Consider the following 26,458-nt stretch of genomic DNA (forward strand, 5'->3'; position numbering starts at 1 on the left):
ACTAATATGCAGATGGCGCAGCTACTTCACGTTCATGGAGATTTCGAAGGTCACTGTAGTCATCTACTGTCCAGTAGATGACTACAGTGACCTGCAAAGGCCATGTACTCAACAGAATCATCTTCTCCACAGTTGATACCTTCTAAGTTCTCCTACTCCTTACCACTGAGGGTAACTTCTTGACAGTAAATCTCCACTGAGGCCATCTACTCAACCATAGAGGGCTCTGAAAGTCATCTGCTGGCAAAAATGTTCATCTATTACCAACTAGATGGCCACTACGATCATCTACTCGAAATGGGTGTTACGTAGGTCAATTCAACTGTAGATTTCCACTGAGGTCAGTAGTTGTACACCAAGAACATCTTCTGGGCAATAGATGTTTAGTAAGGACATCTACTGGGTAGTAGTTGCACACTAAGGACATCATCACACTAGATGGAAACTGAAGACTTCTACTCCATAGATGAAATCATATCACATGTGGTAAATGAGACCATCTATACCACAATATATGCCCATCTACCATGGCCATCTACCTGCCGGTAGTACTACCATAGAATTCGCCTACTATTCACTAAATAACCACTGAGGTCAGCTACTCAATACTAGGGGGCCCTTAATGCCATCTACTCGCTATTCAATGATCACAGATGTGATCTACTGGACAGTAGATGAATAATCAGGAAATTTACACAACACATCTGAAGTACTTGAGAGTAGATGGCCACAGAGATCACCTTATTCAGAGTTGATAACTTCTAAGGTCATCTACTCCACAGTAGATGGCCACTGAAGTCAAATTCTTGACAGTAGATGCACCCTAATACCATCTACTCAACCATAGAGGGCTCTGAAAGCCATCTAATTCGGAGTATATGGCCACTGAGGTCAGATGACAAAAATGTCTATACATTACCCACTAGATGGCCACTACGATCATCAACCCGAAATGGATGTCACGTCCGTCGATTATACTGTAAATGCCCACTGAGGTCAGTAGTTGTACACTAAGGACATCTTCCGGGCAGTAGATGTACACTAAGGACATCTACTGGGCAGTAGATGTACACTATCGACATCTCCTACATAATAGGGGATGCCCCGGAATAAATGTAGATGTACACTAGGGATATCTACGGGGCAGTAGATGTACACTAAGGATATCTACTGGGCCGTAAATGTACACTAAGGACATCTACTGAGTAGTACATGTAAACTAAGGGTAACTATTGGGCCGTAGATGTACACTAACGACATCTAATGGACAGTAGATGTACACTAATGTTCACTGTAGATGACCTAAGTGGCCCTCTAGTGTGGAGAAGGAGAACATTTTTGCCATCTACTCTGAAATAGACGACCTCAGTGGTCATACGCCTGTGTTACTGGAAAAATGACTTGCGAGTCTTTGAAAAAAATACTTTTAAGAAATCCATGCCTTGCGAGTCATTGACAAAATATATTTTAAAAAATCCTTGTGTGAATCCTTTAAAAAAAATTTTTTTAAAAATGCACGCCTTGTGGTTACTTGAAAAAGCCTTGCGGTTAGTGGAAAAACTATTTTTTTTAAACATCCAAGCCTAGCGATTAGTCGGAAAAAATATTTTTAAAAAAAATCACGCCTTGTGTGAATCCTGGTTACTTGGAAAAATATTTCTTAAAAAATCCAGGCCATGTGGTTACATAAAAAAATATTTTTTTAAAAAATCCAGGCCTTGTGGTTACATGAAAAAATATTTTTTTAAAAAATCCACGCCTTGTGTTTCCCTTGATTTTTTTTTTAAAAATCACGATTTTGTTGGAAATGGTGTAGTTAACCAACCTGTGTGTGTTCTATATTTTTTCCTCTTTGTTTGTTTTTGTTTTTTTCATTTCTACTAATTAAATAGGTCTGCTCAAAATCAAAACCGTATAAATTGTTTAATTGAAATTCATTTCAAATACAATTTGTTGTTGTTGTTGTTGTTGCAAGGATATTTATTTCATTTCTCATATATTGGAATCAAGCCCAAATCTCAATTACAAAATGCTGTCGAACATGATGTTGCCATTTCGAGTGATGTTGGTTTGGAAAAAAATTGCAGTAGTGTTTTTGTTGCTGTTGTTCTGGGTGTTTTTGGGAAATTAGCAATGTTGTTGTTGTTATTGCAATACCTAACACTAATTTTATTACACGACGAAAAACATTTATTGACATTTTGCAGAGAGTGCTCGACGAAAAAAAAATAAATTACTTAATTTTTAGTGATGGTTGTAGTGTGTAAGGGAAAGGAACAGGACATAAATGCAATACAAAATATTGTTGCTGTTTAATTATTAGTAAAACTTGTTTTTAAATTATTTTTAAATTTTTCGTTTTTTGGTCACCCCAAGAGGTGTTGTAGGCCATTTTTGCAACGAAACTTAAATTATCCTTCATTGGCATATTTAAATTATTTTTGAGATTCCCTAACATGCTCCGTAACAAATTTCCATCGCACTCTGCCCGTTTGCTCTTGTCTTACCTGGCACCAACATCCTTAGTCCTTGCAGCGCTTATTATTTTTAATTTTGAAAATTTCTGCTCCTTCTCCTCATCCTCCTCCTCTTGGTCATCATCATCACCTTAACCCTTATCCTTACAGCTATTATTTTCTAGATTTCAAGTGATACTGGCAAAAATCGGTAGTCATATGTCGTGAGTGTTTTTGTTTCCTGTAGTTGTTGTTTTTGTTGTTGTCCTTGTTGCTGTTGTAATGTTATCATTTTTTAAATTTGTATCGGTTACCACAATAGTTATTGTTTGTTCCTGATTTTGTTTGTGATTTGTTGTAGTAGTTTTGCGATTTGTTGTAGTTGTTGTCTTTGTTGTGTCCTTTTGTACCTGTTGTTGTTGCTGTTGCTGCTGCTGCTGTTGTTGTTCGATTGTCATGCTATTATTGTGATTATTGTGTAATTCATCATTCAACTGCCTACGGATTTCCGCATCAATGGCCTCAGCATCCTCGGGATAACGTTCGGAGCAGAAGATGGCACCCTCCTTCAATAGCTTTAACAGGTTAATTCGGTCCTCAGCGTTTCGCTTTGCACACAATGGTCTATACGGTGAGAGCGAGAGTGATAATGGGGGAGACAGAGAGAGAAAAAATAAGAAAGAGAACACATTAATATAAAATTTCGAAAAAATATATAGATCAACAGTAACGAGAAGAGAAAGGGAAAACGAGAGAGAAGAGAGAGAGTAAAAACAACAAAAACATGCACTAAAGAGGTTCACGCACAGGACAAATAAGTCCCTTTAAAGGACCTATTGAGGCGTGGATTTTTAAATAGAATTTTTTAGGATCCACGCCTCGATTTTTAAATAGAATTTTTTCAACCACCTACTGGGCTCCAAGCGTGGATTTTTAAATAGAATTTTTTCTAGGACCCACTGAGCTCCAGGCGTACATTTTTAAATAGACTTTTTTCTACCACCTACTGAGCTCCAGGCGTGGATTTTTAAATGGAATTTTTCTAGGACCTACTGAGTTCCAGGCAAGAATGTTTAAATAGATTTTTTTTCTAGGAATTTTTTCAATAGATTTTTTCTAGGAATTTTTTCAACCTCTAACTGAGTTCCAGGCAAGGATGTTTAAATAGATTTTTTTCTAGGAATTTTTTCAACCTCTAACTGAGCTCTAGGCGTGGATTTTTAAATAGAATTTTTGTAACTTCTAACGGAGCTCCTGGCGTGGATTTTTAAATAGAATTTTTTCAACCTCTAACTGAGCTCCAGACGTGGATTTTTAAATAGAATTTTTTCAACCTCTAACTGAGCTCCAGGCGTGGATTTTTAAATAGAACTTTTTCAAACTCTAACTGAGCTCCAGGCGTGGATTTTTAAATGGAATTTTTTCTACTGAGCTCCAGGCGTGGATTTTTAAATGGAATTTTTTCTACTGAGCTCCAGGCGTGGATTTTTAAATAGAATTTTTTTCTAGGACCCACCGAGCTCCAGGCGTGGATTTTTAAATACAAATTTTTCTACCACCTACTGAGCTCCAGGCGTGGATTTTTAAAAAAATTTTTTTCTAGGACTCACTGAGCTCCAAGCGTGGATTTTTAAATAGAATTTTTTCCAGGACCCACTGAGCTCCAGGCGTGGTTTTTAAATAGAATTTTTCCAGGACCCACTGAGCTCCAGGCGTGGTTTTTTAAATAGAATTTTTTCTAGATCCTGCTGAGCTCCAGACCTGGATTTTTAAATAGAATTTTTTCTACCACCTACTGAGCTCCAGGCGTGGATTTTTAAATAAAATTTTTTCTAGGATGTACTGATCTCCAGTCGTGAATTTTAAATAGAATTTTTCTAGGACCCACTGAGCTCCAGGCGTGGATTTTTAAATATAATTTTTTCAACCTCCAACTGAGCTCCAGGAGTGGATTTTTAAATAGAATTTTGTTAACCTCTAACTGAACTCCAGGCGTGGATTTTTAAATAAAATTTTGTCTACGACCTATTGACATCCAGGCGTGGATTTTTATATAGAATATTTTCAAGGACTATATGAGCTCCAGGTGTGGATTTTTAAATAAAATTTGTTTAAGGGTTATCTGAGCTCTAGGCGTGGATTTTTATATAGCATTTGTTAAAGGGCTATCTGAGCTCTAGGCGTGGATTTTTATATAGCATTTGTTCAAGGGGTATCTGAGCTCAAGGCATGGATTTTTATATAGCACTTGTTCAAGGGCTATCGGAGCTCCAGGTGTGGATTTTTAAATAAAATTTATTATTTATTATCTGAGCTCTAATCGAATATTTTTAAATTATTATTTTTTTAATTTTTTATCTAGAACCCCTATGTTTAGGCTTGATTCTTAAATGGTATAACATGGGCGTATACGTATTGTCAACACGTATACGCCATAAATAACACACAATTTCAATTGCCAAAGACTGGCTGGCTCATAACTTCAATCTCTCTCTATTTAATTTCATTTTTGGTAAAAAAATAAGTCACTCAGATTTACTTTGCGAATAAATTTTGAACGACCATCATCATCATCATCATCGGTATGATGATGGTATTCGCCGTCGCCCATAATAAGCCCAGGATATTAATTAAAGAGAGTAGACGGCATTATGGCTATCAAAAGGATTATTAAATATTCTTTTAGTCCTGCACCATTTATTCACCAGTGGTATATTTTTTCCTCAGTTCACTTTTTTGTGTTTTGTGCGGAACCTCATGAATGTTTAAAAAAGGCAACAACAACAAATTGAGCATGCAATAAAAAAGAACAAAATACTACTACGGCTTAAAAAACAGCTTTTAACTGATTCATTTCAATTGGCATTTCAGTGACCGCGAGAGAGAGTGAATGAAAAAAAAAACTGGGATACAACAAATAATGTCATTAATTTCCAGTTGCCCTGACAGGCGAACGGAAATTCGTTATCAATGATTTGTAAATATTTTATGACAGGGGAAATAAAATTTTTACAAATTGTGTTGCCATTACAAAACAGCTGGAAAAATAAATATTTTAATTTATGTGAAATGATGGTGGAAAAAAAATCTGTTAAAAGCTCTTTTAATTAGTTTTGCGTAAATATAAAATGTCATGATAAAAATATGTATGTAAATAACACATGCCAAACATAATATTGATAATAGTCATAAATATGAATGGAAACAAATAATAAAAAATAGAGACATAGATGTGTCAGGTATACAAATAGGGGATATAACCACCACATCTGGGCCTCTCCCCCTAACCTGCCTGAATCCTTCAGCTGCTCCATAAAATCTTTGCCGGTTATGTCGACCAATGAGTTGGGATCCATATTCGACAGAGAATCTAAATCGGGATCACTCATTACGGAGACATTGCAAAGGTTATTTTGCAATTGTCCGACCAATTGTTTAATGCGTGCCGTCTTTTCAGCCTTATCAGCGGCATCTGTTTGATCATGGGGTGTGGTAATGGTGACATAGTGAGAGGGCTGAAAAGAGAAGAAGAAAAAAAAATAAAAAATGTAATAAATTCTATGAAAAAAAGGTTGACATTTAAATAAAGTAACAAAGAAATCACATTGGAGCGTATACGTGTTGTCAACACATGAGAAAATTTTCAATATTCATTTGAAATTAATTAAATATAATGTTTCAAGCCCCAAATGATCTCTAGGCTTGGATTTTTAAAAAAAGGTTTTCAAGAGTAAACTGGGCTCCAGGCATGGATTATTAAATATATTTTTTCAAGGATTATCTGAGTTACAGCCGTGAATTTTAAGATACATTTTTTCTAGGACCTGCTAATTCCAGGAGTGGACTTTCAAACATAATTTTTCCAAAGGTTATCTGAGCTACAAGCGTGGATTTTTAAAATTAATTTTTTTCAATGGTTATCTGAGCTCCGAGCGTGATTTTTTTTAAACAATTTTTTCTACCACCTACTGAGTTCCAGGCGTGTATTTTTAAATTTAATTTTTTCTATGATCTACTGAGCTCCATGTGTGGATTTTTAAATTGAATTTTTTCTATGACCTACTGAGCTCCTGGCGTGGATTTTTAAATTGAATTTTTTCCAAGACCTACTGGGCTCCAGGTGTGGATTTTGAAATAGAATTTTTTCAAGCACCAATTGACCTCCAGGTGTGGATTTTTAAATAGAATTTTTCTAGGGTTATTAGAGCCCCAGTCGTGGATTTTTAAATATAATTTTTTCAACCTTTAACTGAACTCCAGGCCTGGATTTTTAATTTGAATATTTTCAAGCACCAACAGAGCTCCAAGCGTGGATTTTTAAATTACATTTTGTGAAGGTCTCACTGAGTTCCAGTCGTAGATTTTTTTATTGAATTTGTTTGAGGTCTCAGTGAGTTTCAGGCGCGGATTTTTAATATAATGTTTTTAAAGTTTATCTCAGCTTCAGGCGCGGATTTTTAAGTAGATTTTTTCAATGGTTTTCTCAGCTACAGGGGTCGATTTTTAAATAGAATTTTGTCTATGACCTAATGAGCTCCAGGCGTAGATTTTTAGATTGCATTTTTTCTAGGGCCTACTGAGCTCCAGGCTTGGATTTTTAAATTAAATTTTTTTAAGCACCAACTGACCTCCAGGCGAGGATTTTTGAATTGAATTTTGTCTAGGACCTTATGAGCTCCAGGCGTGGATTTTTAAATTGATTTGTTCAAGGGTTATCTGAGCTGCAGCCGTGGAGTTTTTTTAAGTGTTATCGGGGCTCCAAGCTTGGATTTTTAAATCAACTTTTTGAAGGACCAACTGAACTCCAGGCTTGAATTTTTGAATACAAATTTTTTTCCTGGTATATTCGAACTCCAGTCTTTTTTCTCAAAGTGAATTGGGGCGTATACGTATTGTCAACACTTATACGCCTCTAGAATTTAATAATATTATTTGAAAATACCTGTGTGACTTATCCATTTTTTTGGTTGCAAACATTTGTTCTCTTCTTTTGAATAAAAAATGATTTTAATTCCCATTCTCCGAAGTATCCTTGACATCTTCACATAAAATACACTTTTTTAAAAACTTCCATTTCTTCTCCGAAAAAAAAAACCTTTGCAGAAAATCCAATTCCAATAAATATTGCAATCTATTGACCAAATTCCCTTGAAAGGACGAAAAAGCAAAAAAAAAAACGATCAAACTATTGCCTATCAACTATTTTGGTTAAATTTACTCAGGCTCATGCCACCCTGCCCACCTCAGCGACACGCTACTAACTTTTCAAATTTCATTTGGCAATGCAAATATTTCAGCCGGTCATGCTAATAAATTCAATTTCATAAAATCCTCTTGACCAAGAAGGAATGTAGGCATGAGAACGTGGCCCCAAAAAAAAATCGACAGGTACTGCAATGCTGTGATGAAAAACAATTTCAGAAAAATTTTCCCTCGGCCCTTTTGGACACACACACACAATCCTCACACCCAAAAACACTTATCAAAGTATTGTCACATCTTGGCTACATGTGAGTGTGTAAGGTGTCCGTTTTCCCAAACATCAAAAAAATCGAGAAAAGCCGGTTAATGTCATTGCCAGTCCTGGCTTACCGACCACACTCTCACACACACACCCAAACACACTAATACCACTACTAAAGGGCCACTGAGCTTTTGGTGGTCTTAGCTACGTTGTCTGCAAGTCCGTGCGATTGTGTTTGTGTGTGTTGGTGACTTTAAGGACTCTTGTAGCTCGCTGTATCCTTTTTAAGTGCATCTATGTTTGTGTATAGTCTCAAATGACAACGACAACAACTATTGATGGTTACAATCTGACACTCATCTCAGGTGACGTGGTTGCTTGTTGGTCATTTAAGCCTTCACAGCAACAAAAAAATCCTACCACCTGCCTGCCTACCTGGCTACATGCATCTGTAGAATGCCGAATATTTACACCAATTCGTCTGTACTTTACGGTTCTACTGCAACAATCCAATATCAAGCCATAACAACATCATTCCGTTACATATATACAAGCTCATGCATAGAGAAGTAGTACGGTGCACAGAGGCACAGTGGTTTAAAAGACCAGTCTTCGAAAAAAATATTTAAAAAAATCCACACCTTGAGGTCAGTTGGGGCTTAAAAGAAAGGAGGGGGGTAGGGAGGGCGGCCTAACAGGCCAAGTTGGCGATAGTTTTAATGGAACATGGTGGAAATAGTTAGTAGTTTCAGTATTAAGTTTATGTAGAATGATGCTTGTATTTATTGTTGGTGTTTCTGAACCAGTTGTCGGGATGGGACCTGCCCTAAGAGAGTCGGCCGAGTTAGTCGGAGCTACCCGAACATATCTGCGCTGCACCAAGGGACACGTAACAGCGTGGATTCTTCGTGGAATGGGAAATTAAATCATTTTTTATTCGGAAGGGGAGAAAATTGTTTGCAAAAGTATAGAAAAATTACCAGGTATCCTCAAATTATATTATTGAATTTTAGAGGCGTATACGTGTTGACAACACGTATACGCACTAATTGAGTTTGAAAATATATATAAAAAAATTAACGCCTGAAGGGCAGTTGAAGCTTGATTAAATTATATTTAAAAGTCCACGGCTGGAGGTCAGCTTGAAAAAATCCTATTTACAAATCCACGGTTTCAGCTCAGTTAGAGGTTGAAAGAATTCTATTTCAATTCTGAAGCTCTGTTGATTCTTGAAAAATTCTGTTCCACGCCTGAAGCCTAGATAACCCTTGAAAAATTATTTAAAAAATCCGCGCTGAAGCATAGATAATCTATAAATCTATTTAAATATCCACGCCAGGAGCTCAGTTAGGACCTAGAAAAAATTCTATTTAAAAATCCACGCCTGGAGCTCACTATGACCTAGAAAAAATTCTATTTAAAAATCCACGCCTGGAGCTCAGTGGGTCCTAGAAAAAATTCTATTTAAAAATCCACGCCTGGAGCTCAGTGGGTCTTAGAAAAAATTCTATTTAAAAATCCACGCCTGGAGCTCAGTTAGAGCCTGAGAATTTTCTTTTTAAATATCCACGCTCAATAGGTCACAGAAAAAAGTTTATTTAAAAATCTACGCCTGGAGCTCAATAGGTCACAGAAAAAAGTTTATTTAAAAATCCACGCCTGGAGCTCAATAGGTCACAGAAAAAAGTATTTTTAAAAATCCACGCCTGGAGCTCAGTAAGTTCTATAAAAAATTATATTTAAAAATCCATGCCTGGAGCTCAATATGACCTAGAAAAATTATATTTAAAAATCTACGCCTGGAGCTCAGTTAGAGGTTGAAAAAATTATATTTAAAAATCCAAGGCTGGAGGACAATTGGAGCTTGAAAAAATTACATTTAAATAAAAATCCAAGCCTAGAGCCTAGATTACCCTAGAAAAATTCCTAGAAAAAATTCAATTTAAAAATCCACGCCTGGAGCTCAGCAGGTCCCAGAAAAAAATCAATTTAAAAATCCACGCTTGGAGCTCAGCAGGTCCTAAAAAATTATATTTAAAATTTCACGACTGTAGCTTAAGTAGGTCCTAGAAAAAATTCTATTTGAAAATCTACGTCTGGAGCTCAGTAGAGGTTGAAAAAATTTATTTAAAAATCCACGCCTGGAGCTCAGTAGGTGGTAGAAAGAAATATATTTAAAAATCCTTGCCTATATCCTAGAAAAAAAATCCTAAAATCAAAAATCCATGTCGAGAGTTCAGTGGGTCCTTGAAAAAAATGCTATTTCAAAATTCGACTTCTGATTCATTTGAACCCCCTGTGCTAGCTTCACTGCAAGACATCTCCATTCTCATGGCATGCATTTAATTTCACACAAATTGTGTGCAGGACGAGAAAAACGTGTCCTTTTTCATTGCCAAATTTAACGACAACAACAGAAGCTACGACAATCCACCATCCATCAACAGTCTCTTGGGTTTGAACTTTGGCTTTTTTCGCTCCTGTTCATGGATTATCCCTGTCTATGAAATATTGATGAATTATTATTGTTGTTGTTGCTGGTGGTGTTGTTGTCTCTGTCATTTGGTTGGCTCTTCTCCTCTTCTTTGCAAACGTCAAAGTGATTAAATGTTAATGGTAAGCCTCCATTATACCTTGGGGAGGGATAGAGGAGGTTTCATGCAATCCAACCATCCATAACATAACTGAAAGGATATAAATTAACAATATCTCGTATCCTCGAGACTAATAAAAAATTCCATCAGGTTGATCGACAACAAAAAAAGAAAACACAAAATTCTGAAAATTTTCCAAAAAAAAAAAAGATTTTAATTCAAATTTTCGGCAACATGTTGGGAATTTTGTGAAGTTCAGCTTCATTTGTTGTTTCCAAGAAGAAAAAAAACTTTTCAGTCTATCAAAAAAATGTTCATTCTAGGAGACGAGAAAGCCAGACCCAAAATCCTGAATAGCTAGGTTTGTGTGCCTGTGTCCTTTATAATCGCTTTCACACAAAATTCTTCTATGACATTCAAGTGCTTTTGAATCATCTAACTACCAGAAATAGTATAAAGTAGGCACACACCCATACAGACATATTAACTTTTTGTGAACTCACACACACAGGCACACACACACCTACTCAAATGTCATCAAGCAACAAATTTAAATGCTTCAGACATGTTCAACAACCTCTGATACTTGTCAAACGAATGGCAGAATGAAAGAAAGTGCGGCTCACACCATAAAGGCATTCTAAGAAGACGAAGAAGAAGAAAAAACATATGTGTGTGTTTGTGTGAGAGATGAATTACACAAAAAATAAAGAAGCGAAAATAAAGAATTTTTGTGTGTGTGTGTTATGTGGCTGATTGTTGGTGTGTGTTAACAACAATCTACAACAACAACACAACTTAATAGTATTAGTTTCGTTTATTCCTTTTCGACATGTTGAGACGCACAAATAAACAAAATTGTGACGAAGATGACAACAACAACTACACTATACAAATACCAACAACACAAGCCACGACATTTGGAACAACATTTTGTAACCTTTAACAAAAGCAACACCATCATCACCGCCACCACCAATACCACCACGCCACCGTCATTCAGCATCCTCCTCGTCGTCATCATCGTTGTCATCATTTGACTAAGAAATTCGATGCCATGGTGAGAAAGACATGTTTTTTTGTCATAGTTGTAGTATTTGTAGTTGTTGTTATAGTTGTTGTTGTATATATAAGTATCTCATCTAACCTTCACATTTAAAGTCATAGCCTTTGATGATGTTGATGGCGATGATGCTGCTGACATTGCATGTGCAAAAACCTCCGAACTTTTATTTATAGAAAAAAAGCGACTACACACAGAAGTTCTAATGTCAAATGCCTTTGACACGGAATTCTGAAAGGTAGAAGTAGATGGAGCTTGAAGATATTCTTTGGATTTCTGAGAAGAGATAGGAATATGTAGAAGATAGAAGGCTGTCGAAATAAATTCAGAAGCTGTGAGAGTATCTGTGGGTTCTCCAAGCTTGAAGGATATTTAGTGATTAAAAAAATCATAATTAAAAATCCAGGTCTGTGGCTCAGATAACACTTGGTAAATTCTATAACAAACCCCACGTCTGGAGCTCAGATAACCCTTGAAAAAAAATCTATTTAAAACAGGGTCGGGCAGAGCGTAAAAATTTGGTTCTCTCGCATTTGTTTTTGTGTGTGTCAATGATTTTTCAGTTGGCTCTCACGAGAGTGCAAGCATGCAGTGGTTGGCCCGATACGGATTTAAAAATCCATGCCTGGAGCTCACATTACCCGTACAAAATGTACTTAAAAATCAAGGCCTGTGACTCAGAAAATTTCTATTTTAAACCCCACCCATGGATCTCAGATTACCATTGAAAAAGTCTAATTAAAAATCAGCGCATGGAACTCGGATTACCCTTGAAAAATTTCTAATTAAAAATCTACGCCTGAAGGTCAAATATCCATTGAAAAATATTTATTTAAAATTCCACGTCTTCCACCCTTGAAAAATTTATATTTAAAAATCCATGTCTGGATTTCAGTTAGAGATTGAAAAAAGAAAAAATTATATTTATAAATCCAAGGCTGGAGCTCCGTTAGAGGATGAAAAAAATTACATTTAAAAATCCACACCTTGAGTTCAGTTGGTCCTAAAACAAATTTTATTAAAAAAGTCACACCTGGAGCTCATTTGGTCCTCATTATTTTTTTTAAATCCATGTCTGGAGTTTTTTTGAGGTTGAAAAATTATATTTAAAAAATCCACACCTGTAGGTCAATAGGTCTCAGAAAAAAATGCTACAAAAATGCCATTTTTTGAAAAAAAAATTAAAAAGCCACGTTAGAGGTTGCAAATATTTTATATAAAAATCCACGGCTGGAGCTGAGATAGCCCTTGAAAAATTCTATTTAAAAATCCAAGCCTGGAGCTCAGTTGGTCCTAAAAAAATCTATTTAAAAGTCCAAACTTGGATTTTAGTAGGTCCTTGAAAAAATCTATTTCAAAATCCACGCCTGTAACTCAGTAGGTCCTAGAAAAAAATCTATTTAAAAATTCACGGCCTTTTGAAAAAATATTTGGTTCTTAAAAAAATATATATTTAAAAATCCATTTAACATTTAAAAACTTTATTTAAAAATCACGCCCGGAGCTCAGGTAGCTCTTGAAAAAAAAAATTCTAATTAAAAATTAACATCTAGGGGTCAATTTGTGCTTAAAAAAATATATATTTAAAAATCAACGTCTGGAAATCAGTTGGTGCTTGAAAGTAAGATATTTTAAATAACTTCGGAAGCTATAGTTCTGTAATAAATAAAATAAGTTTTCGAGGTTTATAAATCAATTAAATAATTTTTTAATTTCTTTATTCCGAATTCGATAAATTTTTAGTAGACTGACGATAGAAGCTCTTTTACAGGACTTCAGAAGATATTCTATAGACAAAATGTTTTAAAGGTCCTCCAACTTCCACGGGCATTCTCAGTACTCATTCCATAGACGGTAGACCTTCGAATTCGATAGATTTTCTGTAGACCGACGATTGGAACATTTTTCAGAATTTATATAAAGATTTTTTATATAGATTTTCTATAGTGAAAAGTTCTAAAGGCTTTTTAACTTATAAAGGCCTCCTATACCTTCCTCAGCATCTAAAGGACATATTCTGGTAGTGTATAGAAAGTCTCCTAAATGTTATATCTATGGAAAACCCTTAGCAAGCCTTTAATATACCTTCAAAAGGTCCTGTGAGAAAAATAACTTCAGACCTTTATGTCATGGTCTGATGATTTAGAGGAGGGTTTTCTATCTGCAAAAAACATTTTGGGTTCACTCTCTCTTAAAAAGTTCTTTTGGAAGTTATCTCAAAAATTAATTTTTAAAATAATCAGAAGGTTACAACAAAAACCTTGTATCTTCATATACATATATTTTGTCTACAGTCTTTCTGTCTCCAGAATACCTTCAGTCGTTTGAAGTACTTCGTGAAGGCAGTGGACCCACCATGAGCCTGTTTCAAATATCTTATATCTACAGAAACCCCTTAGCAGGTCTTCCGTCTATAGAAAGGCTTCGACATTATGCCTAACAAAATTATTTAACTACTCCAACATTTGTAGGCAATGAGATATATCCTTTTAAAATTTGCCTTAAAGCAATTCCTACAGACTTTGTAATTATTAATTTCTTAATCTATTTTTGTTATTATTTGTTTACAAATTTTATTTTTTTAATATTTTGATAAATTTAATAAAATCTCGTAATCGTCTATCTTCTTCCCATTTTATTTTTGTTGTAATCTATTTTTAAATATTTCAAATTTTAAATATTTTAAAAATATTTCCAAAAAAATATTCTATTATAAAAGTTTTCCTTATCACTCAATTCTTTTTCTTCAGATTTTAAATAAACATAACCTTTAAACTTGAGTATTACAAATGTTAAGATTAATTGTGTTACGCACCAAGCTACCGGCCGGCTTTTATTGTTTGACACGATTAGAGATAAGCCAGCAATTTCCATGTCTACGCAATGCTGCAAACCAAAGCAAACCTAAACGCAATGCTTATCAAGGGACGTCTACCCCCACACACAGAACAACAGCAGAAAATCAGAACAGACAGACAGACAAACCAAGCCAGGCCAGGCCAGGCCCAGCATAAATGTTTGAAAACAAAACTATAAGAAAATGCGTTTGGTGACACTCTCTCTTGATCTCCTTAGAATAATATCTCGCAATAGGTCAATGTTTCACTCTCTCTCAGTAAAACATTTATGCTCGCTCTTTTCAATAACTTTGCTGAATAGAACTCAAATAAAAATATGCTGCTGAATATGATTTGAATATAATAATCAATTCCAATTTTTCTTCGTTTGCCTCGAGCCCTACTTCGAAAACTATAAATTCTGAGTCGTTCTTCAAACGATTACAGTTTATTTTCAATTTTAAAACGATCAACATCTCGAAAACGAAGTGAATAATAGTGAAGTGAACGGGTCCCGGTGGTTTGAAAAAAGGAAGTGAATATAAAGAAATATTTTCTTCATAAAGTGATTGGATTTCAAGTGTTGTGTGAGAAACTATCAAGGATCAAATGTAAGAAAATTGGAATAATGTGAATGCAAAAAAAACTAAGAATGAAAAAAAAATAATTTAAAAAAAAGAAAATAATGGGAACTAATATAAACATCGATAAGAAAAAAATAATACATTAAAAAATAAGAAATAAAAAAATTTATCATATATAATAATAATAAGAAATAAAAATTAAAAAGTAATAAAAAAATTTTAAAGAATTGAAGACGTTGGGTTGAAAAAAATATAAACGCTTAATAATAAAAAAAATAAATTTAAAATATATTATATAATCATGTGCAAATAAGAATTTATAAGAAGTGATATGAGAAATAAATATTTATTATTTAAAAAATAATAATAAAATAAAGGAAAATAAAAAAATTACACAAAATTTTCAAAAAAAACTGAATATTTTAAATGGATTTTTAACACGTATATATAAAATATATAATATAAAAATATTCCTAATGTTAAATATATAAAAAAAAAAAAGACGGTGAATATATAAAAAAAGTAATAAAGATTCATAGAAATAGTAAACAATTATAAAAAATAAAAAAATATAGTAACGAAATTCTAAGGGATAAAAAATAATGAAAATGAAATTGGAACTTTGAAGAAAAATAAAATAATATTTTATATATAAAATGAAAAGTGAAAGATAATAAAAAAAGTATATATAATGTATCAAAACTAAAAAAGCCCTTAAATAAAAAAATAGTGATAGTAAAATTAAAGTTTTGAAAATGTTTTAAAAGAAAAAAATAAAATTAAATAAAAAAGATAAATATTAATAAAATTAAGACATTAAATAATAAAAAATAAATTTATATAAAAATATATATGCTAAAAATGATTAAACAATTAATAAAAATTACACTGAAAGAAATAAGAATATGATAAAAACAATAAACAATTAAATTTATTTACAAATTTAAAATAATAAAAATTCAAACACATATGGACACTAGAAATAACACTTATATACGAAGTTAATTTACTTAAAAAAATATTTTTTTTATCAGATAAATTGTAGCCAATGAACTAATGCAAATAAAAACCTCCTTACTGGTAAAGTCTGACAGAGCCGACTTTATGATACTCTTCACCACTTTGGGTGTATTCAACAGGACCATTGATACGTTTCGTGTCAACCGGTGCAACATTTACATAAACTCCAACGAACATACAAATGGGAGCTATATCTAACTCTGAAGCGATTTTGACGAAATTTAACACACATCGTTGTAGACTTAATCGAGTACGCTATGCCAAATTTCGTGCAAATCGAAGGATATATAGGGACTTTGGTGCACCATTTACATAAAATCGGGCGAAAATATATATGAGAGCTATATCGAAATCTGAACCGATTTCCCCGAAACTTATCACTCACCTTTCTAGACTAAATTCATTACGCTATGCCAAAATTCGTGCAAATTAAAGGATATATAGGGACTTTATTTCGCTATTTACCTAAAATCGGACGAAAATATATATGGGAACTATATCTAAATCAGAACCGATTTTCACGAAACTTGGCAGACATCATTCTAGGTTCAGTCCAGTACGTTATGCCAAATTTCGTGCAAATCGAAGAATACATAGGGAATTTGGTGCAATATTTAAATGAAATCGGACGAAACTATATGTGGGAGCTATATCGAAATCTGAACTGATTTTCACGAAATTTAACACACATATTTCTAGACACAATTCAGTACGCCATGCCAAATTTAGTGCAAATCAAAGGATATATAGGGAATTTGGTGCACCATTTACGTAAAATCGGGCGAAAATATATATGGGAGCTATATCGAAATCTGAACCGATTTCCCCGAAAATTATCACTCACCATTCTAGACACAATTCAATATGCTATGCCAAATTTCGTACAAATCGAAGGATATATCGAGACTTTGGTGCACTATTTACCTAAAATCGAACGAAAATATATATGGGAGCTATATCTAAATCTGAACCGATTTTTCCCAATTTCAATAGGGTTCGTCTTTGGACCAAATAAATGAGGTTGGGGAAAAAGAAATCCATTATTTTTATATGAACTATAAGACTTTATTTAACATGCTACGGAATGTCTGATTTGGGCCAAATATGCACGTTTTGTTGTATGACTTGTTGCCATTTTAAGCGCATTTCTCGATCATTTCTTCGATTTTATCGACATTTTCTATGACCGGCCTACTTGTGCGAGGCGCATCTTTAGCATCAAAAATTCCTGAACAGAAACTACAAAACCAAAATTGCACATAATTGGCTGTTGCAGTATCTGAACCTAATATAATACCTAATTCAGCTAGTCTAAAATACAATGTTCATATACAAACCTTAATTCAGACTATTCATATATGAATCACAGACTCAGTTTGGCTTAGCTCAATTCTAGTTCTTCAAAATAGCCCTCAATTCCGCTTAGTTTTATTAGTTTTCAAAAAAAAATCCGTTCAGCTTTTTTAATACCGGACAATTTTTTATGAAAAAATCGCATTCAGTTAAGTTCGATTGCAATTTTTTCCTAAGCATACATCTATTTTCTATTTTCATTTTATCCCTTTATTTTCCTTCTCCATCATTTAATTAATTACAACGCTTCCCTGTTGTGAATTTTTAATTAAAACGATCTGTCATATTTCTGCCAACCTTTTCATTTCATTCGAATACAAATCACATGCATTGCGCCACATGATGATGAAGATGATGGGTTGGTCGATGGCCAGTGTCAACAGGAAATAGAAAAGTGTCAAATTTTGTTGTCACAAAATTTCTGTTGTTGCTGATCGGCGGTTTTGTCTACCAAAATTTCATAGTTTAGAGATAAGGCCGTGAATGAGATGTACTCCTTCTTTGAGAGGCAAAGACAAAACTTATCAACAAAAAATTTTGGGTGAACTTTTAACATTTGTATAGAAACTATTAAAGATGATTAAATTTTTCACTCCAAAAAAAAATATATAAAACAAAAAAAAAAATAATAAAGAAAAATACTAAAAATTACAACAACAAAATACTATCAACAATTATTTTAAAAAATGCATTAAAAAATTAATTTTGTTCCAATTTCCTGATTTCGAAATTTTAATTGGGTTATTTCAACTTCATACATTGTTTTTTCTTCTTCTTCAGATAATCTCACCAATGCTTAAATCCATTCAGTTGTGATTTCAATGTGGAACGTATAGAGCGAGAGAGAGAGAGAAGGGAAGAACGACGTGCCACCACCACAATGCATTTCAAACTATTTTGGCTGTTAATCACCGCCTGTGTTCTAATCGATGCTGTAACTGCCGATACAACGGAAACAAAAGACCCTACCGCAAAAAGTCTCAAAAAAGTAAAGAAAGCCCGGCTCAAGAAGAAATTGAAGATAATTGAAAGGCCCCAGGCCGAGGAACCCAAACCCGAGGATGCCAATTTAGATGATTATGATTATACGAATTATGATGATGCTAATGATGACGGCAATGATGATGGTAAGTAGTAGCAGAAGAACTTCTACTCCCCTACAAATTGAAATTGACCCATTTCTCCGGCATAAACTTGGCCAGTGTTTCAGCTCGCTAAAAATAACTTCAATGCACATCAATTGATATTCATTTCGCACGAACACACACACACACATATCATAGATTCTTGCACACATATTGAGTTAATAATCGTTTCGTTATGACGTCGATAGCGCCAATTTTCCAAACGGCATTTTTTTCATCTATTAATTATTAGAAAAAAAGCGCCACAGTTTAATTTCTTTGTAGCTGCAGGGCAGCAAATTGCTAGCTGTCATCATCATCATCGTTTGGCGTCCTCCATTCCATTCTTGTCAATATGTTAAAGTAATATTTATGAATAAACAAGATGCTTTATGTAGACAAAGAAGTTTCGGAATCACTTTAATGGATGGATGAAATGCACATAAGGTTGTTTGACAACAACAGCAATTAATATTTATTTCATTGAAAATATGCACAGTTTTCGCATGGGAAATATAATTCAACAAAGTAAAATTGTAATTTTTGTGCAGAAAATTGAATTCAGCTAATTCAAATTACTATTCAGCTATAGAAAACACAATTCAGCTAAGCTGAATTGAAGTTTTCCTACATAAAATTAACATTAGTTGAAATAAATTGTAATTTTTCCACCAAAAACATCAATTCAGCTAAGTTGAAATAAAGTTTTCATACAGAAAATTCAATTTAGCCAAACTTTAAAACAATTCCCGCATAGAAAATTCAATTCAGCTAATAAAAAATCAATTCAGCAATGTTGTAATTTGATTTTTTTTGAAAATACTTAATTATATTTGAGTTTTTTGCAGTTTTTCAAACGGAATCCATATTCAGCAATGCTGAATTAAAATTTTTGCATAGAATATTCAATTTAGCTAAAGAAATTTTCAATTCAGCCACATAAGAAGGTATTCAGCTAAACTGAATTACAATTTTGGCATGGGAAACTCAATTCAGCTATTGAAAACCCAATTCAGCAAAGTTTAAATGTGATTTTCTTCGAAAATACTTCAATTCAGCTAAGTTTTATGATAATTCTGCAACTGAAAATTGTATTCAGCTAAGTTAAATTATAAAATTTGTAAAGAAAATGCAATTCAGCTACAGAAAACTCAATTCAGCTAACCTGAAACCCAATTCAAGAACGCAAGGAAGCAATTAAGCTGGGTAAAATTCAATTCAGCTAGATTTAATTACAGTTTCTCTACGTTAAACTCTATTCAGCTAATGTGAAATGCTATTCAGCAAAGCTAAAATGCTGATTTCTTATCAAAAAATCAATTCAGCTAAGCTGAATCATTAATTTTGCAAGAAAAGCTCAATTCAGCTAAGAATAAATTATTCCGCTTAGCTTAATTGCACATTTAACAATAAAAAAATCAATTCAGCTATGCTGAAATATAGATTAAGTGATAAAACTTCAATTCAGCTAAGATGAATTATTGATTTTCATAATAAAATTTGAATTCAGCAAAGCTAAATTCAAAAATATACTATTCAGCTAAGCTGAATTATTGATTTCTTAATAAAACGTCAATTTCGCTTAGCTCAATTAATAATTTCTTGCGAAAACTGCAATTCAGCTAAGCTGAATTACAATTTTATTGAAAAAAGAACAATTCAGCTAAGCAGAATTCTACATTTTTTAATAGAATATCAATTTAGCTTAGCTGAATTAAACATTTCTTGAGAAATGTGCAATTCAGCTAAGCTGAATTATAGATTTTATGAGAAAAAAATACTATTGAGCATAGCTGAATTAGAAATTTCACATTGGAACATAAATTCAGCAAAGCTGAATTATAGATTTTATAACGAAACTTCAATTCAGCTGAGCTGAATTATAGATTTCGCCATAAAACTTCATTTCCGCATAGCTGAATACAGATTTCATCAGAAAAATCCAATTCAGCTGAGTTTTGTTATTGATTTCTTGAGAGAAATGTAATTCAGCTAAGTTGAATAGGGGATTTCTTAATAAAACTGTAATTCAGCTAAGATTAATTACATATTTCGAATAAAAACTTCGATTCAGCTAAGCTGAATAAAATTTTTTTAATTAAATTTCAATTCAGCTGAGCTGAATTACATTTTTTATTATAATCCTCATATTCAGAAAAGCGGAATTGCATTTTCCCATGCAAAACTTAATTCAGCAAAAGCTGAATTCAAACCACTGTCACTGTGGAACACTTACCTCATTTCACACACATGTGTGTTGGTATGTATGTCCCACGATTCTAATTGGAAACCCATGTCCAATATCCACGCAAATGAATAGATGCAGTTTAGTTAAGATTTATGTTGTCCGCGAAACGTTTTCAGGCTGACGATACACATAAATTTATGATTTATATCTCTCACTCATACACACATACACACACTCACAATCACACACAGCCACATGTCATTTGTTCCGCAAGGTCTGAATCAAAATTCTTTGTTTCAATTTATTTTCAGATTTAGGTTCTGATGTTGATACGTTCGAGGCACATGGTGTGGGTAAGTGTCCGGCACTCGATTTATTTTTAGATCACACATAACCTTCCCTTCCTTCCATCTCTTTACAGAGGTAGCCTCCTCCACGGCAACACCCCGCATGGTCTCCAATGTCATCAATCCCTTCTCCTGCTTCTATGAGGGCAACTGGTATCGGGACAATGACGAATTCACCACCGAACAAAATAACTGTGTCCATAATTGTATCTGCCGGGCAGGAAAGGTGGAATGTAGTCCTTCACCAGATTGTAAATTTGGCCTGGGACCAGCCATAGATCTGCAGCCGATTGATGAAATTCCAGTGACCAGCACAACAACTACCCCGAAACCTATGACACCACCCACAAGTCCAGCTTATAATCCCTATGAAGCAGCTCTGGGACCCAGAGGTGAACCTGGATATCCTGGTGCCCAAGGACCTGCAGGAGAAGCTGGTTATCCTGGTGCACCCGGTACACCTGGTGTACCTGGCAATCCTGGACCACCAGGTCCCATGCCTGACATGAGTTATTATCATCAACAGTTGGCTGCTGAATATGCCAACTCGGAGAAAGGTCCCACAGCTGCTGCATTTTATGCGCCTGTTCCAATTCCCACCAATGGTCAGCCAGGTCCTCGTGGTCCTCCCGGCAATGTAGGACCTCAAGGTCCACAAGGTTTCCAGGGTACACGTGGTGAACCAGGAGAACCTGGTGTCCAGGGTCCACCCGGACCGATGGGTCCCAGAGGTTTGCCTGGACCGCCAGGAAAAGATGGCATGCCCGGTGAAGATGGTGAACCAGGTCCCCAAGGTTTGGCCGGCACTCCAGGTCCTCGTGGTCTACCCGGTCTTCCAGGCCAGCCTGGCTTAAAAGGACATCGCGGTCTGCCCGGTTTAGATGGTGCCAAAGGTGATATGGGTGCTCCCGGTGAAAAGGGTTCGGCTGGTGTTATGGGTCCCGTGGGACCTCCTGGTTCAACTGTAAGTCAAACAATCGAACCCTTATTTGAAACTAAAAATTACCTCTTTTTACTTCCAGGGTCCCGCTGGTCCCCGAGGCGAACGTGGTCGTGAAGGTCCACCTGGCCAACCTGGTGCGAGAGGTTTGGATGGTAACCCCGGCACACCCGGCCAACCTGGTTCAATTGGCAAGCCTGGTCCACCAGGATTCCCTGGTATTCCTGGTGCCAAAGGTGATATGGGCCACATGGGTCCCAAAGGTGATCAAGGTTTGCAAGGTCCTCGTGGTGAGGCCGGACGTCCAGGTGCTACCGGTGAAAATGGTCTTCCTGGTCAACCCGGCAAAGATGGTATGCCTGGCGAAAAGGGTTCAATGGGTTCTCCTGGTATTGCTGGTCCTCAAGGTTTTCCAGGCCCTAGAGGTCCTGATGGTCTTCCCGGCAGTCCTGGTGAACCTGGTGTTAAAGGTGCTCCCGGACAACCTGGTGAAAGAGGTTACAAAGGTAGGACTTCGAAAACACGAAACCAATATCCCTTCTAACCCCTTTCAATTCCCTCTTCAGGTGATCAAGGCATAAAAGGTGAGGCTGGTCAACCTGGCCCTAGAGGTCTACCCGGCACAGTCGGCCCTGAAGGCAAACGCGGTAAACGTGGCATGCGTGGTCCCACCGGTCCTGCTGGCCCCACTGGTGAACGTGGCTCACCCGGTCTTCCTGGACTCCCCGGTCCTGATGGTCCCATGGGCCCCAAGGGCACTCCCGGCGAGAGAGGCATACAAGGCCCCCCTGGTGAAAAAGGCAGCAATGGTGATATTGGTCCTCCCGGTCTGCCTGGTCTTCAAGGTTTACGTGGTCTTCCTGGTCGTGTTGGTCCCGATGGCAGAGACGGTCCACCAGGTGAACGTGGTCCCCCAGGTGCTGATGGAAAACCTGGTGAACAGGGTCCTCAAGGTCTACAAGGTTTACCCGGTCCCATGGGTATTCCTGGCGATAAAGGTATTCCTGGTGAACCTGGCAAAACAGGCGAACCTGGTGTAGCTGGTCCACCTGGACCTCGTGGTGACAATGGCAAAGATGGTCTACCCGGTGCCCAGGGTCCTCCCGGACCACCAGGTCAAGATGGTGCAAGAGGAGAGGCGGGCCCCACGGGTCCTAGAGGTTTTCAAGGTTTGCCTGGGGCACCTGGTAGTCCAGGTACCCCCGGCAAGGATGGTGCTCATGGTCCACCCGGTCCCCAAGGTCCAACTGGCCTCGCTGGTTTGAGAGGAGAAAGAGGTTATCCCGGAGAAAGAGGACCAATTGGTCAACCTGGTACACCGGGTGAAAGAGGTGAACCAGGAAATCCAGGACATGATGGACCACCGGTAGGTTTTGAAAAATAAATTCAAAAAAGTGAAGACTAATTCTTCAAAATTTCAGGGCCTGCCCGGAAAACCTGGCGATAAAGGTCACATGGGTCCTCCCGGCATGATGGGCATACCCGGTCACAAAGGTCTTCCCGGTCCCGCTGGTGTTAAAGGTGAACGCGGTAGTACAGGTCCCATGGGCCCAGAAGGTGCTCCCGGCCGTCCTGGCGATAGAGGTCCTCAGGGTAATGTTGGTCCACCAGGTGCCCCCGGTGAGCCAGGAGAACGTGGTAGCCCTGGCAATCCTGGTACCCCCGGTGAACAAGGTGCAAATGGTGCTCCCGGTGAAAGAGGTCCCATTGGTCCAGCTGGCCCACCAGGCTTCCCAGGTGCTCCTGGTATTGTTGGTTTGCCCGGTGCTAAAGGTGATCGCGGTTTAATGGGCATCAAGGGTTCTCAAGGTGATACTGGACCTCAAGGCCAGCCCGGTGAACAGGGTATACCCGGTCCAATTGGATTAACTGGTCCCAAGGGAGCAAGAGGTGAACCAGGCTTGAGAGGAGAACCGGGTATGAGTGGTTTGCCAGGAAGGCCAGGAGATGCTGGAGCACCAGTAAGTAAAGATGGAGGAATTCGGAAGTTTTGAGATATGAAATTGTTTTGTTTGATTTTCAGGGACAACCTGGCAGCCCAGGTCAACCAGGTGTTGCTGGCCCACAAGGTCTGAAGGGTAGCCCTGGTGAAGCAGGACGTCCTGGACAACCAGGTCAACCCGGCTTACAAGGACCACCCGGCCCTGAAGGCCAAAAAGGAGAAACTGGCAATGATGGCCCACCTGGACCCCCTGGCACTCAAGGTCCTCAAGGCCCGGTGGGAGATCGTGGCATGCCCGGCTTACCTGGTCCACCAGGAGCCCAAGGTATGCGCGGCATGAGAGGTCCTGCAGGAGAAACTGGCCAACCCGGTAAACCTGGTAAAGATGGTCCACCCGGTCCCCAAGGTTTGCTTGGTCCACAAGGCAATCCCGGTCCCCAAGGTGAACAAGGTCCCGTTGGTCCAGCTGGCAAACCTGGTGCGCCTGGTATTCAAGGACGCCCCGGAGATAAGGGTCCACCAGGTCAGCAAGGCAATCAAGGTGCTCCCGGTAATCCAGGTCTTCCCGGTCCGGCAGGCCCAACTGGTCCCGCAGGTCCTCAAGGTGAACGAGGTCTTAAAGGCGAAACTGGCTTACCAGGTGTTGTGGGTCCCATGGGCCCAAGAGGCAAAGCTGGACCTCCTGGCATGGAAGGTCCTAAAGGTGAAACTGGCGAACCAGGTCCCAAGGGTATTAAGGGTCACAGAGGTTTGATTGGTCTGCAAGGTTTGCCCGGTGCCCCAGGCATAAAGGGTGATATGGGTCTACCAGGTCTACAAGGTGCTCCAGGAAAACCAGGAGAAATGGGTATGAGAGGTCCACAAGGCAGAGATGGCAATCCCGGTCCACCAGGTCAACCTGGTCCAGCCGGTCCTAGAGGTTTCAGTGGTCATGATGGTAAACCAGGTCCCATGGGTCCAGCCGGTCCTCCAGGTCCACCTGGACCTCCAGGAGAAACATTGGGCTACGATGTGGCAGCTTTGACGGCCCTGCTTAGCCAAGGTCAGACCAAGGGTGTTGATGTTATGGGTGATCAGCCGATGATAGATAAGCTAACCGAAGGCCTGTCGGATGAGGAGAAACAGGCCTTGGTAATGAAGGCTTTCGATCATGTCAAGGCCTCATTTGAACGTTTCAAGCGTCCGAATGGCCAACAAACTGCTCCCGCAAAGACTTGTCGTGACCTGTTTGCTGCCTATCCTGACTTTAAGTCGGGAGAATATTGGATAGATCCCAATGAGGGTGATATTCAGGATGCCATATTGGTTTATTGTGAAAAGGAGAGGAGAGCGACCTGCATTTTGCCCTCACCCAAGGAGTCGAGTGTGTTGAGTTATGTGGGCGGGGAGAAGGAGGTGTGGTTGGGTGAAATGACCGGAGGTATGGATATAAACTATAAAACGGATTCCAATCAAATGGGTTTCCTGCAATTATTGTCGGGCCGGGCAAGTCAGAAGATTACATTCCATTGTAAGAATACTGTGGCCTATTTGGATGAGGAGACGTCGTCAAAGAGGTGAGTGGGGAAGGGGGAGGTTATGAGGGAGTGGGAAATTATTTTAATTTGTTATTTTAGGGATGGCTTGAAGTTATTGTCCTGGAATGATGCTGAACTCACACCCAAGGGTCCGCAGAGATTGCGTTATGAGGCTGAGTTGGATGAGTGCAGGGTAAGTATTTGGAAACTTCGGAGGAATGGAGGAGATAAACTTATTTCTTGATTTTCAGAAACGTTCCAATTCGTGGGCCAAGACCGTCATAACCTACACCACCCAAAAGACCCAAAGGTTGCCAATTGTCGACATTGCCATCCGTGATGTGGGTGAGGCCAATCAACAATTCCGCGTGCAGCTTGGACCAGCTTGTTTCTATTAGAGGCTTTGTAAAATAGGAAAAAAAACAACTCAGTTTTAGTTTAGATTTTTAAGAAGAAAAAATTACGCCTAGAAGGACTCTCTCTCAGCGAACGAATTTACTTAAGTTATGAAACCCCCCAATTTTTGTGGAAATCTTCTTGGTATACAGATGACGAAGAAGAAGAACGGAACTCTCACTGCTTACAATAGACTTTAAGTAAAACAAAAAATAAATAAAATATAATGTAGAAAAATAAAAATAAAAAAATTACTTATAAAGCAAAATTTCGGATCAAAAAATTAAATCCAATTAGAAAATAATATTGGCAACACACAGTTCATAATTACACGGCCCCGAAAATAAACTAGCCATGAACCACCAACATGTTTCTCAAGTGGAATTCCCGTCAGGAATGTCACTTGACTCCGACAACCTCAAGAATACCTTTACGAGGAATAAAAAAGTTCGGTGACAACTTTTACGTGCCTTGCCATAACCTCAAAAACATAAAATATAACAAATTTTCCCCCAAACCACCCTCTTACATCCACACACACACACACACACAAAAGTTATGGCAATTATCCACTGCCACATAACCACCGCCAGAAGATAATTTCTGCCTCTGCTTGTTCTGGCAAAATTTTGT

The 26,458-nt window shown here is 37.3% G+C and overlaps 2 protein-coding genes across 2 annotated transcripts in view; one reads left to right on the forward strand and one right to left on the reverse strand.

The window, feature by feature from the left end:
- Positions 1 to 2,595: 2,595 nt before the first annotated feature.
- LOC133335723 (DNA fragmentation factor subunit alpha-like) overlaps positions 2,596 to 26,458 on the reverse strand; it is a 62,878-nt gene continuing 39,015 nt past the window's right edge. Inside the window, exons 3-4 of the mRNA XM_061544023.1 lie at positions 5,745 to 5,971; positions 2,596 to 3,080 (exon numbers count right to left, since the gene is read on the reverse strand). Of these exons, the coding sequence (XP_061400007.1) occupies positions 2,672 to 3,080; positions 5,745 to 5,971 (636 nt within the window). The 3' untranslated portion in view covers positions 2,596 to 2,671. The remainder of the gene's footprint in view (positions 3,081 to 5,744; positions 5,972 to 26,458) is intronic.
- Positions 21,365 to 25,906, forward strand: LOC133335705 (collagen alpha-1(I) chain-like). The gene is made up of 7 exons (XM_061544006.1): positions 21,365 to 21,994; positions 22,053 to 22,476; positions 22,537 to 23,336; positions 23,392 to 23,931; positions 23,994 to 25,468; positions 25,529 to 25,622; positions 25,681 to 25,906. The coding sequence occupies exons 1-7, from the start codon at positions 21,365 to 21,367 to the stop codon at positions 25,825 to 25,827; spliced, it is 4,110 nt and encodes a 1,369-aa protein (XP_061399990.1). The 3' UTR covers positions 25,828 to 25,906.

Source organism: Musca vetustissima, unplaced genomic scaffold (assembly GCF_032173495.1).
Source record: "Musca vetustissima isolate MV318-11 ecotype Yass unplaced genomic scaffold, APGP_CSIRO_Mvet_v1 utg7804, whole genome shotgun sequence".
Classification (NCBI taxonomy): domain Eukaryota; kingdom Metazoa; phylum Arthropoda; class Insecta; order Diptera; family Muscidae; genus Musca; species Musca vetustissima.